This window comes from Antrostomus carolinensis, unplaced genomic scaffold, assembly GCF_000700745.2.
Source record: "Antrostomus carolinensis isolate BGI_N321 unplaced genomic scaffold, ASM70074v2 scaffold5084, whole genome shotgun sequence".
NCBI lineage: Eukaryota > Metazoa > Chordata > Aves > Caprimulgiformes > Caprimulgidae > Antrostomus > Antrostomus carolinensis.
Genome location: NW_010309977.1, coordinates 72179 through 92377, shown reverse-complemented (window position 1 = coordinate 92377; position 20199 = coordinate 72179). Strand labels below are relative to the sequence as shown.

The following is a 20199-nucleotide window of genomic DNA, read 5'->3' as shown; positions in this document are numbered from 1 at the left end:
AACCAGCAACACGTACAACAATGAGGCTGCTGTGAGAAGATTACAAGGCGAGAAAATCCACAGGAAAATGTAAATTCAAAAAAACACCAGTTAAGTGGTGAGAACCTTCCTTTTCATTAGTTTTCTAACTCCATTCCTTCACATTCCTCTTTGTTATTGAGTGGAATGATCAATCTTTTTTTTTTTTTTTTTCTTAAACGAGGTGTAAATGCATTTTCACACCTCTACCTAAAACTAGGTTAAGTCTCCAAGCTAATTACACATTATTAATGAGTTCAGCAACTGTGGGTAGGCTGGTCAGAGAAGGGATGCAGGTCTGCACGTTGCATACAAATGCACGTGGATGCAAACTTGTACTCCAAGCCAGTCTGATGCTGCCAAGTGCTGAATTCTCTTCTCTGCTTAACACTGAAAAGCCGAGTTTACAACGCAGCCATTTTCTTCTATTCCTCTCCCTTCTTTCACAAGGTGTTTGTGGTTTGTTTGGTTTGGGGGGTTTTTTGTTTGGTTTTTGTTTGTTTGTTTTTAATACTGAAATGCACTAAAATATTACATTCAAGTCACCATTTTCAGGACTCTCCCTAGGTGTGCTTCATTACAAAGATCAGCAGCAGCTCAATAACACTTCTTTCTCTATTAAACAAGCTGGCTGGCCTCACTGACACAGACTGGGAGGTGACTGTAGAAAGTTTGAGCTACCCAGAACAAACAATACAACATCAGATTACTCACCAGTGCAGATCATCATGTCCTGGCAAAGTCTGCTCAGGTGGTTTAAAGTTTTCATCTGCCACTGATGGCATCATTGCCAGAGATTATCCCCCCACAGCAGAGCTGGCAGAGGGATGTGTAACATCTCAGTTGCAAACCAGAGAGGAAGAGCTTACTCATGACTAAGGTGGTGCTCTCTGCTGCCTGCCCTGCCTGCTGTCCAGGGACAGCTTAGCTCTTTGCCAAATAGGTCTCAAAGAGCAAGTTGTAACTTGATGAATTAAAGATAATGCAAATCAGTGCCAGTTCACTTTCATGTGCTGGGCTGGAAGTGCAGCAGTTTAGCTGCCATTTTCAAACCAAGGGTGAAATCTGAACTGCGACAGCCCCTACAACAAGGGTGTTTGGTGAGCGAGAGCTCTTCACTCCAGCTCCTCCAGTCTGAACTTCGCAGGGTGAAGTGTGGGCACATGAGAATCACCTCCTAGCATCAACTCTGAAACGAGATGCCAAAACCAATGCAGAAATCCCTAAACAACCTAAGAGCCAAGGTGTAAGCAACTGCAGCCAGAATGATACAGTCCTTAAAAATACATGTTTTGTGTTTTTAATTCATTCTCTTCTCTTTAGCAATACAGAGCTTCTAATGGTGTCTGTTATGCACTCCCTAATACAAGATACTATACATATATGTACATATCATTTATAGGTCTAAATATAAAAAAAACTTTCAGAGAAGTGAATGTTTGTATAGAAGTAGCACACACAATTAAAAAAAAACCCCACAAAACCCTTCATCCCAGCTCTGGATTAGATCTGTATCAGAACACACGTACACAAAGCCAATTCAGCCTGACTTTTCAGTGAGTAGCATAAATGAAGAATGGTGTGCTATGGATTTTGCACAGATTCTGATAATTTCTGGTTAAAAGCCTTCTTGTTGAAAGTATTATTCAAGCCTTAAATATGCCACATTGTGGGATGAGTGTTCCCTAAAAAAATTCTTAACAGACCTGTTAATTGAACTTCATTAGTTTCTTCAGAATAGAACTATGTGGAGCCACTTTGATTCTTAAGTTTCTAGCTGGCAGGAAAAACAAGCCCTAATTGTGTCAGAGTTAAACTGCTGAAGAGATCAGTGTTTTATGAGGGATGTAAAAACGGTTCACAGTTACTAAAATAGAAATCTTCGTTTGCTTTACAAGGAGGGGGGCAAAGAACATTTATAACTTAGAGTTTAGAAGTGGGCAATTAAGAAATACACCAATAAATTAATCTTCCTAGGATATTTTCTGGCGTGTGGAAAGACAGTAATAAACACATCTGGGAATTTTCCAGCTGAAAGCTCTTGATTTGTAAGTCAGACCTTACTGAGTATATACGGTTTTAATCCTGAAATTACATCACTCTTGATTTGTAAGTCAGACCTTACTGAGTATGGTTTTAATCCTGAAATTACATCATATTTTCTTCCATGTGAACCCCAAAGATGCTATTTTCCTTCTAGATTGATTTTTTAAGATAGCCCAAACACATATTCAATAGGAATATGGGCTGTCTTTTATCAGCTCATGTTTGCCCCTGAAATGCCCCCGTAAGGAGAATGACACAATCATGCCTAGTTCTCAGTCCTTACGGTACCACGCTGTAACAGACTCTGGCATGGTGAACAGCAGAATAAATCTGCTTTCGAAGCATGATCAGGTCAATAAGCATAAAAAAAAAAAGGTTTATTGCCTTCTGAGGAGGTCTTTTTAGCTATCTCAAAGGCAACGCTGACCACCGCTCAGTTGCAAGGGTTTTATACTCACCAGCATCAAGACTACCAGTAGCCGCAGTCCAGCCCATGACGGGGGGAATGGCACCGACGACAGCTCCCACCCACGTGTTGGCAATGCTCATTCTCTTCATGGGTGTGTAACAACACGTGTACAAGAAGATGTTGAAGGCTCCCAGGGCCCCAGTGAGAGGGTTCACTCCCAGTGTCAGCAGGGCGATTCCCGGGACTCCGCAGGAGGCAGCAAAGCAGACGGCGAGCAGGGGGCTGCGGGGAGAGAGCAGGAGACACGCACTGAGCAAGGGAGTCTGTCTGAAAGAACGGCTGCTGCCCCTCTCCTTTTGCCTCCTCCCAAAAATTAAGATTGGATTTTTGTTATTTTTTTTACTTGCCCAGCCCATATTCTCCCATTTGAACCCCCATCCTAGAGGCAAGCCTTTCTAAAAAGTGAAGACAATCTCGCTGCAGAATTGCAATGATATGTAATTCTTATTTTTGAGATCATAAAATAAATTCAACCTACACAGGGAAATAGCCCTTACGTAGAACTGGTGCTTCCAGCAGATCTTTCTCTTTCATTTTAATCTTAGTAAGTTTTGACCTCTGCAAAAAGCACGCAGTGTTTAGAGAGAATTAGAATGCTTGCAGCTTGTCAGATTTTTAATTGCTTGCAATTATCCAAAGGATCCTTTGACTGAAATGCAACAGGGTTAGACAAAAAATTAGGAAGCACTTATGAGGAGTAAAAAGAGTACATTCAATCATTTTGAAACTATGTCAACAAGAATAAAGTATTTTTTGGCTTTACTGAAAAAAGGCTGAATTTTCTACATTCCCATTTAGCTTAGGCACTGTGCTAAGCAGAGGTAGTACACCAAAGCAATTCTGCCAACAGAACCAAAATTAAAACTTATTATCTCCTAAGTGTGACTGGAACTAACTGAAGATATTTTAGGTTTGTGTGAAAGCAGCAACCAACAAAAATGCAAATTATTTCTGTTGATTTCTACTGCACATCACCTAAGACGTCAGGGAAGGTTGGACATTCCTGTTAAAATGGGGTAGGAAAGTAGCTGAAGCTACGTAAACTTCTGCTAATAAGCTCCACAATAAACACCCAAATACGATGAAAAAGGATTTTTTTGTTCGGATACCAAAACAACACTTCACAGGCAGCACCGTGATGCAGTGCTAAGGAAGCTTTATTTGTGTTCCCTTACACCAGATCTCTTTACACGTCCTTGTTCCTGGGCCTTTGGTACAATGGGAAGAGAGAATTAAATGTCACTAAAATAAGGTGGTGTGGGAGACCTCTGGAAGGGAGGAAAATGCCATTAACTGAGTTGCATTCAATAACCCATGTGGTTAAAATACACACTTCTAGTCACCCACGTAAGAGCAGAAAATATGTGTGTTTGCAACAAAGGTCTCTGCATGAAGTTTAGCTTTACATGTTTTGCGTATATTGAAAACTAGGCAGCCTTTGTATTCTCTGATCACTCTGCCCTCTGGCCAAATCCTTAACCCTAAAATACGTGTGGCAAGCACTGCTCCAACCCTCATAAGAAAAATTTGCTAGTGGGGATGAATTTTATGAGAGTTTTATCAGCAAAAAAATCCTACCATTCAAATTTTGATTTTTAAGACCTTTGTTGTACCAATATGGTATGGAGGTCCTAAAGAACCGAGGAAATCTTACACTAAAGATCTGCCTTCAATTTAAATTAAATTGACGAAATAATTTTATCCAGCTTTTCAAAACCATCAACATAGTTTAGGTTACAGAGTGTGCACAGAGCATATTTATGCTCCGGCGTTACCAGTCATGGTGTTACTAACCCATCAGGAATAGGGGCAGGGTATGGCATTGCCATCCATTGGCAATGATACGTCACATCTGAGAGGATTTTCAGGAGCTGTACTGTGAAAGGAGCCACACGGTGCTGTACCCGCTGGTTCTGCAGCTAGTGGGGTTCTTTTGCAGAAAGAGCAAAACACAATCTGTACCGTAAATGATCCAGCGCTGACTGCAAATGTGGCTCTCTGCAGACATTACCCCTCTATGGTGGAAGCCTGACCGGGTTTGGTTAAACAAATCTATCTTGAGTGAGTCCTCAACAAAATACAGTCAGATGGTAAATACCAGACTTACACAATACACGCTCTTGAGGCGACAAAAGACCAGTTTGACCCTACGAGGCCGGGCTACCCACGGTCAGTCCCACGGGGCTCACAGACATAAATGAGGACACAGTCTGACCGAACGCAGTGAGCACTCTTCTCACTAATCAAGACTGAAGACTCATCTCCATGTCTCCAATTCAAATGAACGCTACACACCATGAGCTGGTGAACACCAGCCTTTCATGCCTCTAAGGGGAAGGAGAAGGCTGGGAGTGCAAAGCTCTCCTCCATGGCTGAACCCAGCATCGACTCTCTCCCATGTCGCTTCCTCACAGCAGCAATAGCCCTGCAGTGCCAGCCCTGATATCAGCTGTGTGCTGCCTTCATGGCCAACCGATGGATTGGGAAAGTATCTTTAAAAAATCAGGCTTTACCAAAAGGGAAGGGTGTAGTTATGTGGTTGAGACATTAAAAAAAATTGTTCTGTTCCTGGTGGATGAAAACCATTTTTGTTTCTCGATTTCTTCCTTTTTGCCTCTTTAAAAGGAAGTTCCTGGAGGCAGTTTGATTAGTGTCCGTAATAGTCCTAACAATCTCAGGGGAGGGCGTCAAGTCAGTGATGGCTGTTCTTCATAAGCAGTTGAATTATATTACTTATATATATACTATTATATATCCTGAAAACATCACATTTTCTACTTCTCTACAGTGTTTCCTTAACAATCAAGGAACTGTAAAATGCTTCTAGAAGAGTAATTGTCGGACTTAAAAGTGCCTGCTCCTAAAACTCCAGCTGAGATCAAACTCAAACTGTGATCTGATGATTCAGCTTTGTTACTTCTGCCCCTTAAAATACTATTTGGCTTTGCAAAGATACTGCAGTAAGAAATTAGGATCCTACCTTCTGGGTGAGACAGGAGGTAGAGAAGAATTCAACTCATTCTCAAGTCAGTATGTCATGTTTATAAGGTCTAGAAGTATAAGCAACTCCTCATTGGGAAAGAGAGAATATTTGAGGAAAAGGTAGAGAGATTTCAGTCACTGGTGCAGTTTTTTCTGCTTCAGTGACTCCTAGGTTTAAAGAAGAAAAGACTGACCCTAGGTTTAAATCACAGCAGTTTAAGGAATATTCTGATTTCTACTAGTTTATGGTCTTCTAGGGACCATTATGCATCTCCATACTCACATTAGGTCTGTCAAAACTCAGGCATGTGGTGTGAGGCTCATTAATTTGATGCACGCGGGCTGCCTGTATCACTGATCCCATCCTGGAGCAGGAGAAAGTCTGTGATGCTGAGTTGCCACTGCATTTGCCCCATCACCTAATGTCTACATAGTTCCACTACAGCCTCCTGCCATCCTGCAGTCCAGTGCACGTCACAGGAACATCAGTCTCAGGTCACGCAACGCCAGGAAATTCTGATGTGGTGATCAAAAGTGGCTGCAGGGTCTCTGCTGGTTTCCTTCATCCTTAAACCATCCCATGCAGTAAGTGCAGGCTGATGACAGATGCCGGTACATAAGCCTCATTTCACTTGGGCGTTCACTTATGTTAAAGGAATCGCTCCCATGGGAAAAAAGGCAATCTTCTGCAGGAAAATTGGCCAAGGAGATAGCTCAGAAAGCAAACATATTGAGTAAGAAACTAGGTTTTATGATGGATTCTTGGGAGGAGTTGGTTTCAGTTATTTGGCTGATTAAAATCAGACTCTGGAAAAATACTACAAGTGCCAAGTGAGTTCTCTTCAAATTTCAACTCTAAAATACCCAGTATGTCACCACACAGGATTCCTCCTTAAGGAATACCAAAAACTGGTAGTTCTGCCTTGTCCCTCTTCTTTGCCTTATTGAGAATGCTCACGCCAAAGGCTGCCTAATAACACTGCTAAAAGACACGAGCACTCAACTCAAAGCTTTGAGAGAACTTCAGCTTGAATAGTGACTAATCAAGCCTTTCCTGATCCAAAGAAAATGTGCTGACACTTCTCTCCCATAGCGTTCGGTCAAGATGTATCATCCCCAGTCACACTCCACCGAGAGCATCCAAGAGCAGGAGGAGGAGAGATCCAGGTTTCTCCTCATTCAACTCAACTGTGGCAGCTTTTCCTGCCACAGAGGAGTCTGGAGAGATGCTGGCGGTCAGGCTGGAGAGGATTGCTTGAGGACAGCCCAGAGCTGCTGGGGGAGAACGGGGAGCAGGCAGGAGGAATCCCATGTGGGAGATATTCAGGCAGTCCTTGCACACATGACCACAAGGCATCCCCAGGGACCACCACTCACCATATCATGGACAGAGACTTTGGACAATGCAGCAGCTTATTTTAATTCATGTGCAATAGCATAAACTCCGTTTCTAGTTGCCACTTACAGATGAGCTGGTTATATGTATATAATGATCTTACACACATATGCATGAAATATATCTATTTAATAAGCTCCAGAGTCATGGATAATAGTACTTATTGACTCACAGTGTTCCTTGGAAAAATTGAGAGGGAAAAACAAATTAAAGCATTTGCCCATCTATAAAATTAATGCACTATTTTACCTATTTCACAGCAGCATTACCAAGCTTAATGTCTCTAAGGATCAATAGCATCATTACTACACACGCTTTTCTGTGCTGTCTTTGGCATTTTGGCAAAATATTTTGTGAAGACGACTGTCAAAGTGCAGCTCGAATGACAATTTAAAAAAATATTAAAAAGGGAGAAAAGTTTAAAGAAAATTTTGTTTGGAAGACAAAACTTGGAAAAATTTGTTTGGAAAAAACCAATCAAGACAAAATTCCCTGTTAAAACCTATCAATATTTAGAAGTATAAAAAAATTCCTGTATCAGCATTTAATGCTTCGACTTATCTCTGAGAATATATTGTCACTCATACAAATACGGACACAGAGCCCACGTGAATCCTCAATAGGTGCAATCGTGCAACCAGTCGTTGTATGAATCATGTTCAGATGTTATGTAAATACATAAGAAACTTAATTTGTGACCTTGTGTTAATGGGAAACTGGGCACACAAAACATATTTACATAAAAGCGTAAGCCTGAATGTATGTGTCCATTTAAGACTGCCTGCATATTTTTCAGGTGAAGCATAAGTGCTTATATTTGAAAATTAGATTCAAAGCCTAACACAAAAGGTAATAAAACAAACTCTGTCTTCTCCCTGTCTGTCAAAAACCTTTTACAGAAACGTCACCCACTTCCAAAAGGGCAAAATGAAAAAAAAAAACCAAACCCAAATCCAAAACAATTAACGTCCTTTTGTTTTGCTGCAGCATGCACAGAATACTCTAATGGGCAGAAACATTTAAATGATTATTTGTATTAGATCTTATTACTATTGACAAGTGTCTCTTGAGCCACACAGCCAGGGATCCATTCTGCCAAATGCAGGGTGATGATCTAAAATGAGGAGGAGAAGAATGAAGAACGGAGGGCAATGGCTGTGCCCAGGGGCAGGCACCCAGCCCCGCTGCTCTGCTTCTGAGCTCCTCCAGCCAGGCTGCACCTCCCTCAAACACGTCCTCCACAGCCAGGCATGGGCTGGGACGGGGAGAAGGTAGGTAGGAAGAGAAGGAACTTATTTAGAGCCATTTCCACATCCAAACGAACCCAAGACAGGCAACCTCACTTCCCCCTGCAGGGGATTTTAGTAATGGCAAATACTCTGCACAGACTATATCCTTCAATTGCAATTTTAATTATTTTTTGGTGAGGCAAATAATGGTTTTGGTTCTATCTGGTGAGTTTTCAGTTTTGTTCAAGATGCAGGTTCAGCAAGACCACCACCGCTTCCTCCCCTCACTGCTGCCCACAAAAATGGTTCTAAGTTATCCCTGACTCCAGCATCTTCCACTGCGCAGGTAAACGGTGCCGAGACAACAAAGGGTGAGACTGACGGCTCAGATTAATCTCAATATTGCTACTCTGGGCGCAAATTCCATCTGCATACAGTGTCAAAACAATTTGTCGTAATAAGAAGGGGAACAACCTGAACCAGCCTCACACACAGACAGGCTGAAAATAGCAGGAGCTCGGAAGAAGGTATTTGGCAGACAAAGAATACACGTGTGATTCTCAGCTCTGTGATTTCATTTCGCCATCACGGGCTGAGATGTGAATCGAGTGCACAAACACTGTTCCAAAGCCATAATTAAAGTCAGATTTTGGGAGTAAGCATCATAAGTTGCTTATTATCGCTGGAATCTGTAGATACTAAAAATGTCCCCAGACTACTTGCCAGTACAAGGCTGCCGGAGGAAGCTCCCTCCTCTTCCTAATTTTTTCCAGGTCAGCAGTAAGTTATTAAGGCTTCTGAAGCCACTTACAAACTCAGACAAAAACATCAGCCTGAATTTTGACATTTTTCCAACAGCATGAGAGGTTACACCAACAGAAATGCAAGTCACATCCCTTTGAAGGTTTCTATGGCCATGAAAGCCCGTGGTCATTTCAAGAGAGGAGGACGTCCATGGAGATCCCCAGCACAGATGACCTAACCCCGTGCAGAAAACCACCAGCTCCTGATTTACAGTTTTGCTCATCTCCTGGCATCTTCTCAATTCCTCTGTCCAGGCAACACTAAAAGTTGCTGAAAACCTGTCCCAGGGTAGGAGCTGAGCCTATGATCATTGTGACTGTCAGATGGTACTGAGATATGACTTGGTCACTTCCCTCAGATGGAGTATCAGCCAAGAGATTTTTATTTATTTATTTATTTATTTTTAAGATCAGCAACCAAGAACCACTGAACCCTCCTCTGCAGCATTTAGAGATCCACCAGGAAAATGAAGGCAGGCCATCAACCCCAGCAGTTTCACCAGGCAATCCCATCCCATTTGGAAGAGACACCAGGAGCCGAGGACGTAACATACTCCAACAACAGATGACTATATAGAAGCCTTCCTGCTCCTATGACTTAGGTAATGGGGAAGAAAGCCCATCTCCTTCAAGCACACATCTGGACTGCATTTGCATAATTCCCAGCTCTGCTTCTTCAGATGGACAGATGCCTGAAACCAGCAGTGGGGTTGTCTGCTGGCGCAAGTGCTGTAGAGTCAGCTGACTGTGAAAAATGAGCCAAAAGGCTGTAAAAGGCACATTTTGCCCCTGAATAACAACGGTAGCTTCCCTGAAATGATTTTTGATGAGAGGTTAAAAAAACCACTCACACGGCTTCTAAGCTCAAAGGAAAGCACAGAGAATTCAAAACCAATCAGTAATCGTGGTAGACAACTGAATGATGGCAATCTACCAACAATGAAATTAAATTTTAACTTTCCACACAAATCCTTTCAGGCTGTATATTTATATATTTAGTAATAAAAACCATATTCATGACCATTGTCAGCTGTGAAAGTTCCACAGTAATAACAACAATGCTAATGGAAACTGAAATTGGAACAACATTGCCTGGATCAGTAGCTTCATCGCTGATGACTTTTCTAAAATGATTCTAATTTTTTTGCCAAAGACATTAGATTAAACTCCAGAAGAGTTCTACAGACAGACAGTAGAAAAAACATTCACAATCAGATTTGAGATTTTTAAATCACAGTGGTTACCTGATGATGCATTATGACCCCTAATTAGTATAGTTTTGAGGCAGCAGATCTTTTTTTTTAAGGACACAAAGCATGACTGACAAAATATTTTTATATTCAACTACAACTTTCAATTACAGACTGGATTAGTCTCAAGGAGAGATGTTTCTTTCCAATTAAAAGGAAAAAATAGCTTTAGGATTGGCAGAACGAATATAGTGCTAGACCCTTTTATTTCTTTCATGTAGATCTGATCCAGCATCAATGAGAAGCTTTAGCGAACACAAACAATCCATGTGCTCACTTTTGATATCATCTTCCACAGGTACACTGTGATCGAACGTTATGAAAAGCCCAAGAACCTGCTGACTGAGACTTAACATTGCAAAATACCAGAAGTATATTAAACTGAACAATATCTACCAATGAGCTAAAATGGTATTATTTTAGGGGCAAAAAATGTAAAGCTCTTAATAGATATTAATTTATTATCTTTCAGTCATGCAAGAAAGTTCATGACTTGTGACAAGGATGATGTATTTTAAAACTAAAATGTGAAACTAAATCACACTTTTAATTGGAAATTCAATTTTTGCCCATCAACTCCAAACATCAGAACACACGCTTGTCTATCAGTTACCACTGAACACTGACAAGATGTCCTTTGGGAGGTGCAAACAAATGGGGAGCTTTGTCAAGTCTTTACTTTCTTCTAAATGAATTATTTAACTTTGTCTCACAGGTTAAGAAGTAGTATCTACATTCTGTCAGTGTCTGGTACCTTATCCCCAAAAATGTGTCGCTGTGGCAGACCAGACTCTACATGCACTACAGGACTTTAATTTTGTATCAAATCCCCTTTAACTTGGTATAACGATACCACAATTTTTTAAGATTGCCAGAACACACTTCTTGCAATTCTGCCTGCTTATGTTTTTGCAACTGCCTTCTTGTGATTTGCTTTCTGGTAATAACTATGAGAAAGATGTTGATATCTCAGATTGGACAGTACTCCCCAAATGTAAAAAAAATATTGTGGAAAATAGTGGAAAAGTTCTAAAACCAACTTGTAACACAAAATCTAGACTGAGGAGGAACTCTGTGTTAGGAGGAGGTATGGAACTTGTAGGTGCTCCCAAAAAGCCTAATGAGCTGGGTTAATGTGTGGCATTTAAACACACTTAAATCAGGAGTTCAACACCATAGCACTGTGTCTCCAGGTGAAGAGTTTACAGATCTGAATCTCAAATAAACCTCTTTAAAATGCAAATCTCTGAAAGAAATCATCCCTAATACCTTTCCTTTGTCCACAGGGCTCAGCTAGGCTCATCAGCACCTACCTGGATGTGGTTTTGAATGACATCTGGACCATTAGCAGGAAAGAACAGGATTTAATGAGTAATGTCTACATCTCCTACAGAATGTCACACAGAACTTGGCATATTTGGAGCTCAGCAATGGATAAACACATATAGCTGGCTGGGTCTTGTCATGGAGTTGCCTTCTTGAGTTTTGTCACTAAATTGCCAACCCAGCTCTGGCTTTGCTATCTAATATACTTGTTCAGAAGTGTACTTAGTCTAAATAAATACAGACTAGGATAAAATATCCCGTGTCTGTGTCAGCTCGTTTCTCTCCCAATGAAGAAACAACCCATGCATGGAGCCCAAGCTGCCCTGTCATGGCTGTGTACTGCTGTTGTATAAAAGTGTAATCAACACTGTATTTTAACCAAATTGGAGGCAATTAGTTCTCCTCACTCCTCAAGAATCCGAGCTGCAGATGTTCTGTCTGCCCTGCCAGAGCAAGGGACTTCAAAACTATCATAAACAAACAGGGCTAATTTAAAAGAATCATTTCATCTTGAAAGGGACACATCTCTCTTTTTTATGCTTGTGTAAATCAAAATTGGCTCCATCGATTGTGCTTAAAGTTTCCACAAAGATATGATGTGTATTCTAGAGGCAAGAGGGATTTCAACTCAACTGAAAAAAGAGAAATCAAGAATCCCACCCTCAGCATGGAACTTTCTCCTAAATATATCCTTCCATTTTTACCAGTCTAACCCCATGCAAATGATGCCAGGATCTGATCTTTCATTGTTTCCAGGTTCAAGAGTCTGCCAGAGGACTGAGACTGAAGCAACCACAGGTTTGGGATGAGATTGCTCAGCAAAACCCCGGGGAGACTTGCAGTTTACAAATACCATGTTCAGACAGAAATAAAACTTTTTATGCTGCCCTTTGTTATTAGACAGAAGTTTCAATTGGGCCTCATCACTTGAAATAAAAAATTAAAAATGAAAAGGACCCATACTTATAAAATGTTTATGCTCTTATTACACTTGCTATACACACCAGGATGTTAACCATAACAACCCTAAGCAACCCTGCAGAGCATTAGCACGCTCCTTGTTATATGGCTTTGTTAGGCAGGAGTGTAAGGGTGAATAATAATATTCACAGTTTCCCTGCAGTCACAAAAATGTAAATATTTTTTTAAAGTGCTTACAAGACAAACCTGCAGTAAATTTGAAAAATGTTCCCCATAATATTTAAACTAAATCTTCCTCTTTAACCTAACAAACCTAACCTTACAGCATAGCAGTTAAGTGATCCATTCATTTTATTTCAAAATCTCAGTTTTCTCTTCCTTTAAGAACCAGATACCAGCTGACTAACAGGAAGGATAATATGGTCTCCCCAGAAACATTTTTCTGTGATTTAGAGTGATTAAATCTCACATATGCTTCTGCTGAGCCCTCAGACAATGTTTGGAAAGTAGCGGGTAAAGAAGTCTCAGGTCAGTTCTCAATCTCATTAAGATGGAGAAAACAAAAGTTCTAGAGTATTTATCAACCTGTTCTTCAAAAAGGAGAAAAGATAGTCCAGTCATTCTCCTTATAGCATTACTGACTCTAAATACATTCCCAGAAGCAACAAAACCGAAGGAAATAAGTTATTCACTGTATCCAGAGACAGCAGGACAAGAAGCAATGGTCTGCAGCAGAAGGAGGATCAGGCTCTAGACACCATTAAGAGAAATCAAGCAGATGAGCCCATCAAATTGCAATTTAAGTCAGATCCTTCCTGCCTATCTGCAGATTCCTCTGCAACACTACAAACATGCATTTGATATTCATATAAATTTAAAACTCTATAGCATGCTCTTAAGTAGTTGCTAAGTCTCACTTGAGAGGTGAAAAGGATAAGGATGGTTGTGTTTTGGGATTTCTGCATTATTTTTTTGGTAGTTTATCTATAGTCAACATATGGAGTTATCTTTCACAAATGTTTGGTGGAAAAGAAACAAAAAAGCACCTTCATATACCATCAAAATGCATGAATACAACATAATTATTGTCACACGTAGGCAGCAATATGAGTCACTGTGGCTTGCACTCCTTTACAGCATGATTTATAACACAATATTCCTTGTGATTCTATGTCCCTAGGAAAAAAAAAAAAAAGAAAAAGAAAAAAGATATCAAAGAGGGACTCCAGGAACCTCAGGAATGCAGCTTTTCTTTTCATAAAGACTGGAGAGCAGGCATCTGTGTCAGCACAGCTAATTAAAGCATAAGAAAAACCTCTTTTATATCTCACTTGCGAAGCTGATAACAAGTAAGTTATAACTTGTATAAGACATGATAAACTCTGTCCTTCACTGAAAGAAATGCACTTCTAACATGACTTACTGTTAACAGCTCTCAGGGTAGCGCAGCTCCTAATCAGAGGCAGCTCCCTAATGGACTTGTTGAGCGGTGACATTTCCTACAACACTTGGCACATACTTAATAATGATGCAGTTGTGGTTAAACCAGATAAGGTTCAATCCTAATACAGGGAACAAAGTGTGGGGATTTTGACTGCATTAAGCCAAAATTTACAAACATGAACCTGAAATGTTTGACAGATGCAGGAAGAAGGGCCACCAGGAGAACATCGTGCTAAGTTAGGGAAAGGATCTTGGGCTTCGAGCTTTAATTTTGCTTGTTTGGGCAGTGTAAGGGGCAAAACCTCATTTTAACATCACCTTTGAAGAAATGACTCATCACTAGTCAGTTAAAAAAGAAAAGAGTCAATGGTTACAACTGATGTCCAAGAGGCCCATTGATGTTGGACACAAAGATGGAAGGATTAGTGTACAATAGCTTGGTTCCCTCCAGCTCACGGGGCTCTACCCCCTGGTGAGGAGCTGACATGAGAGGATAAGACAACTCCATTAAGAGCCCCTATCACTTCTCCACAGCGCTCCCCACAAGCAGATGGAGCAGCTATTTAGCCAAATGCACCGTGACTCCTGGTTTATACATGAGCATCTGGGATGTTTCCTAACATGGGGCGACGCACAATGTACTCCGATTTATCAAGTGTCCCATGTGCAATTAAAGATTCAGAGAAATAATTTGGCGGTAAAGGCCCCTTGGCTGAACTGAAAAGCAGCAAGGCGTGAGGGGTCAAGTGTTTCCGCAGGATTTATATTTACCAAGCAGAGCTGCCTGCAAAGGAATGTCTCCGTTGAGCTGTGGCAGAATTGGGTCCGGGCGGGAGGAGGGAGCTGAAGGCACTAGCAATTTCTTCGTTTCAACTGAAACGAATTTGAATGTAATGTTAGAGTTATTAAAACAACCCCCTTTATTGCCCTAAGAAACAAAATATATATGTAGTTAGAGCTATATAATTTCCTGCTAATACACATTTTGATCTGAGGATAATGTGCAGTATCACCATTTTTCTGTGCATTTTACAAAAGGACTCTAATACCTTCAAACCATTTAATCAACATCCTATGCAGGCAGTGAATAGATAATTGAAATATAAGTACTGTCATCCATATCCCCTTTGGGAAAGTGACACAGTAAGCATTATATCATTCCATTAGTCCATCCTTTGATGTGGGTTTTATTCTCATTAAACTATGTTTTAGCCTCAAGGTTTCTCCCCCCCCAAAATGACGTGGCCACGCCAAGGAAAAAAAATAAAATTAAAAAAATACCCCACTGTTCAAAAGGCAAGGACTACATTTTTACAAGCAATTGTACATGTCAAAAATATAAAGCTGCCTTTTTAATTTCTTGTTTACCAAACACAGTCAATGACAGCTTCTGGAAAACACAGGGTGGAAAAAAAAAAAGGAAGCCAGGAGGGTGGTGGTGGGGAAGGAATGCATTTACTTGTTTTCAAATAATAAAGCCTGAATACAAGCAGGATAAAAAAAGGCTTGAAAAGGCTGCCGTGGTTGTGTCTGCTTTGAATTGTGCTCTGTTTAAACAAGAGGAAAGCCTCCCACTGAAAAAAGAAACATTTTTATCATTCAAAAAGATCTCAGGGCAGTCCCTTTAAAATGAGGTATTTTCTAAACAAAATATTGGAATGTTTCCCTGCAGGGAACAAGCAGTTGATCTCTTAAAAATGATTATTCTCGAAGAACTGTAGATTTATGGAGTTTTTTGTTTTATTTGTTTTAACTTAAGGAGAATGAAACCTGTCTGAAATGACCACCCAAGGGAGCAGAGCAGTCAGCTCAGTAGAGGCTGATCTTTAAATGGGAACTGAGGTTGTACTGAAACCCTTGGGGAGGTTTTAAACTGCTGGCTTAAAACGGGGCTGGCTAAATGCTTTCTGCAGGTTTCAGCGTAAGCTGAGGACATGGATTTCCTCTCACTTACATCAGTGTAGCTCCACTAACATCAGCAGAAACGTTCCTGATTTACATTTAGTGTTAGCAAGCAAAGAATCAAGCTAATTACACTGAGTTATCAACAGTGATTACGGGAGGATTTTTTCTTTTTTTTTTTTAAATGCACACACATTTTTTCAGCATGGACTGGTTGTGTTACACTTGTAATACCAGGTCTGCTACAGGTAACCAAGTGGAAAACTCAGCTTTGCATAGAACTGGTCTTGAGTCACAATGTGTTTTTGAATAAATAGGAAAAGTTTGACATGTTGCAATTTTCTATCAGTTTATGAATGTCCAACATATATCTGCAATTATAACTGCAGTTCAGAAATATAAGCCATCAGTGAGAAACATTACTAGCTTAGGAGCTCTCTTTGGTCTGATTCTTCAAGAGTTTGGCTTATAGTTTAAATTGACCAAATTCAACACTCCACTCAGAAATGCCAACAAGGAAAAGCATTACTGTCTCCATTAATTGCAATAACCACCAATCGTGATCATAAGAAGCGGGAAGCTCATCTACAGAACACAGCTCCTTGTGCATTACTAAGTGAGGAGATTTATGGGATTCTGTGAAAAAATATTCACCAAACAGCATGAAGATGTATTTCTTTTGAAGCATCCAAGGCATTATCTGCGTTGTGCTGCCTTCTGCCGAGTTAATAGACTTACACTTCTTAACTGCATAAGGAAAAGGAAGTTTGAGAGTGTAAATATTCTGCGTAAGAGGAATATAATGAAATTCCATAGCATATTATTCCTTTAGCAGAGGTTTTTGAGACAGGACTGGATAAAGCCTGGAGCAACCTGGTCTGACCTCAGAGCTGCTCCTGCTGTGAACAGATTGGTCTACAGCTCTCCTGAGGTCCCTTCCAGCCCAAGCCATCCTTTTATGCTGCCTGGACAATGCTTCATGGACTGGCTGACATGAAACCTGGAGGTAAAGCGAGGGTGAAATCCCAGCCCCACTCTCGGGCCGACCCTGCAGCCCTTGCTAAGACAAAAATCAAAGGACTCGGGACAGAAAACAGTTGCAAGTTGCAAAATACTGCGGGAGCAGAACTGAAAGATGTCTATGTGGTCGTGAATTAGTTCTTTTGAACATGCTGCTTGATGACTTTTTTTTTTTTAAGATGAAAAACTATTCCTGTATAACTGTTAAGTTTTTTATGAGTGCTTAGCACAGCAGATCCAGCAGTACTGTAAGTTCATAAAAACAGCTGCTTTCTAACAAGAGTGTGTGCAGTTCTGTGTAGAAGGGCAATCAAAGCTGTCACTTCGTACAATATAATGGAGCAGGACACTTGTCATCCTTGAGGCTAAGCTCACTCAGCTACTGCAGCTAATACTAGAGATTTATTTAAATTAATCTGCAGGAAAATTAAATCCATTACCTTAAAAAGCAAGGGAATAAATCATACCCAACAGGAAACCAGAAAAAGCTGCTGCCACTTCAGTTGAATCTAAGGTTGTGTGAGCACATGAAATTTTTCCTTGTCAATGACATAAAAACAATTCATAGCAGGAAAAAATAATATCAGCTGGTGTTATAATGCAAAATGCAAATGTGCTCAATGAGTTTAACACTGCAGCCAAAGTATGAAGAACATCTCAAGCTGTTTGTATTTCCAAACAAGACTTGAGGGGTCGGAGGAGGGAGGAGGACATGTGGGCAGGCTAGAATGATGGATGGCGTTTAGTGGCATGCTGTGTTTGGGTCTACTCTTGTTATTTTTGCAACAGGATGTCTCTGATTACTCTCTGAATAGAGAATAAGGATGGTTACGTCTCATTGCTCAAAGGGAACATTTTTTTCAAGCCTTACAAATTAAATAGGACATTGTAAAGCAAGCAGTCAATGAACTATCAGGTGCTGTTTGTCACAAATCTACCAACAGTGTCAGAAGATTCCCTGGGGGCATCAGCGGAGGTTTGGGGCTGGCAAATAAGGTTTATGTACTCTTGTCCTCTGTACAGCAGACCCCAGCTCTGCAGAGACCTTCTGTGTCACTGCATGTATGGTTTGGTCCAGGTCAAATCATATAAAATATATAAAGCAGAGGCACACTAACCCTCTAGATAATTATTTCAGCCATAAAGCTGATGTCATATGGAGAGGATGGAGGATGACAAAGGATGGAAGTCAATTGCTTCTCCAAATCTCATGCTTCCAGAGATCTTTGTGGAACTGGCTCTTGGCTCACAGGGTACTGCCTGGAGGAATGGCCACGGTAAAGCTGCCTAATTTAAGCACTTTTTGAGTGTCACCAGTAAGATAATGATGCCCTCTGTCCCCAGTCAGACCTCAGAGGCCACAATGACATTCAGACTCCACAGTGCAGCCCCAGCTCCAGAGCATTTCCTCAAAAGCTACTGAGGTTTCTCATTGAAGTAAACTGCAAGTCCTCAGCAACTTGTAGAAAAGGCTCAGACATAGGGATCTGGGAACCACTTGAACATGTACGCAGGGAAAAGAACCACACAAGTGTTGCCAAGATAAGAGGGTTGTGTTGTTTTTTCAAAGTAAAGGCTTCAGGCAGAAAGGAAGGGGAGAAATGCTGGAAGCAAGGTCAGATAGAACTGACAGTCGATCTTAAATCTAACTAAACTTGGGGCTGAAGCTGCAAATGGAGGCCACAAAGCGAGACACACAGGAATAATTTCTCCACAACAGCATAACATTTCCTAATGAGCCAGCTCCATGAATTAGTTTATCTAAAATAGAGATGCCAGCTCATCCAGGGTCTGGATGACTCAGTGACACCAAGGCCTTCTCAGTGGGAGTTACCAGTTTGATTCTGGCCCAAGTTCAAAGCATCAAAGAATTCACGTCTTCATGATGCCACAACCTCTATAAAAAATGTCACTGGTCTCAGAGCAGTTTCTCAGTGGGCAGCAGTTCACATCAAAGCCACCTTCAAAAGCCTTTCCAAGGAGGTGCAGTGAGCCAACATGACGGAGAGTTAACAACCTTCTCACTCTTCAGAAGGGATCTCAAGCTCAGGACTAGACTGTACAAAAACTGGTATGACTCTGCTACCCATACCAACCAGTTCTGTAACGAGGAATACGCAAAATAAATAAATAAGAAATAAAAAAGGAAGGAAGGGAGGGAGGAAGGGAATCACAATATATTTACAAACAGTACAAATGAAGGCAGATTGTGAAACAATGCCTAGTTTGCACTGGATATCACAGATGTGGTAACACAGCAAGATTAAAAAAGCACCAAACATTTCATCATATGAAGCAGCTAAAAAGAAGAAAATGTCAAAACACAAACATCAGACTAATTTTGGACAAGAACTCTCTGGATTCCTTCCCAGAGCCAAGACATCAGTCTCTTACATACAATTTATCAATCTCCATCTCATATGTTTTTGACTAGTTTTAGCATAACCATTTAAGGGTTTTATCTAATCAGCCAGGGAGAAAAGAGTTCAAAGAACACCAGGGAATATGTGGCAAAATATAACAAGGTTAGATCACTTGCACTGGATTATTCTCCTCTGGTACACCGCAGAAGAAATAACCCCAGTCATGGTCTGCATGTTCAACAGTCTACAGGGAACGAGACCAGCATTATTCAAGGTAAGTGACACTTTAAAGAACCTTAAATTAGCTGTTGACAGTCAAGTAGATAGATTGATGAGTGATTACATGAAGTCCCCAACGTTACCATTTTGTGGTAAAAGCAAATATGAAGGGGGAGGAGTAAGAAAATCTGTTAAAATTGGTTTTGCCAATCTGTGGTGCATTCAGATGACAGTGAAGTTCGTTTAAGGACACTGGAAACTTATAAAACAAATTCCTTACTCTAAATCAAAAGTTGACAGAAGGTTTCCTAGCTATATTTTTGACTCCAGAAACACTGCAAGCCATGTTAGTAGACTATGATTAAAAAAAAATAAATTTTTAAAAAATCCCCCCATGATCTTTCTTCCTAACAAGCTTTACTTCTTCCAGATCTAAATGACCACGTGCAAGCAGAGCAGAAGTGCAGCTCCCCTGAACTGCACAATTAAGGCTGACTTACTGACTGCACAACAGATGCCCTCACTGCAGTGGTCCCTAAAATATGTTTTTAAATAAAATTAACTCAACTCAGGAATCTGTAATTAGCACCATCTTCAAGAACAAATCAGAACAAGTTCATTGAAGTGCTCTAACTATTCACTATGAGAGTGAATTTACCCCCAAGGTTCACTTTAGTATTTTGTCTCAATTTTATTGTAATTTCATCCATCACATTTTTTTTCAGGCCTCCAAAAGTGATGGATAAAACACAGAAATAAATAGGACCAACTGTTCACAGAAGCCTAAGGGAAAACATAATTTTGTTATAAAT

General features: G+C 40.5%; 1 protein-coding gene across 1 annotated transcript in view; it reads right to left on the bottom strand.

Annotated features, from left to right (window-relative positions):
* COX10 (cytochrome c oxidase assembly factor heme A:farnesyltransferase COX10) overlaps positions 1–20199 on the bottom strand; it is a gene marked incomplete at its 5' end in the record, with an annotated part of 103073 nt that overhangs the window by 11172 nt on the left and 71702 nt on the right. Inside the window, one exon of the mRNA XM_010166241.1 lies at positions 2523–2755. Coding sequence (XP_010164543.1) covers positions 2523–2755 — 233 coding nt within the window. The remainder of the gene's footprint in view (positions 1–2522; positions 2756–20199) is intronic.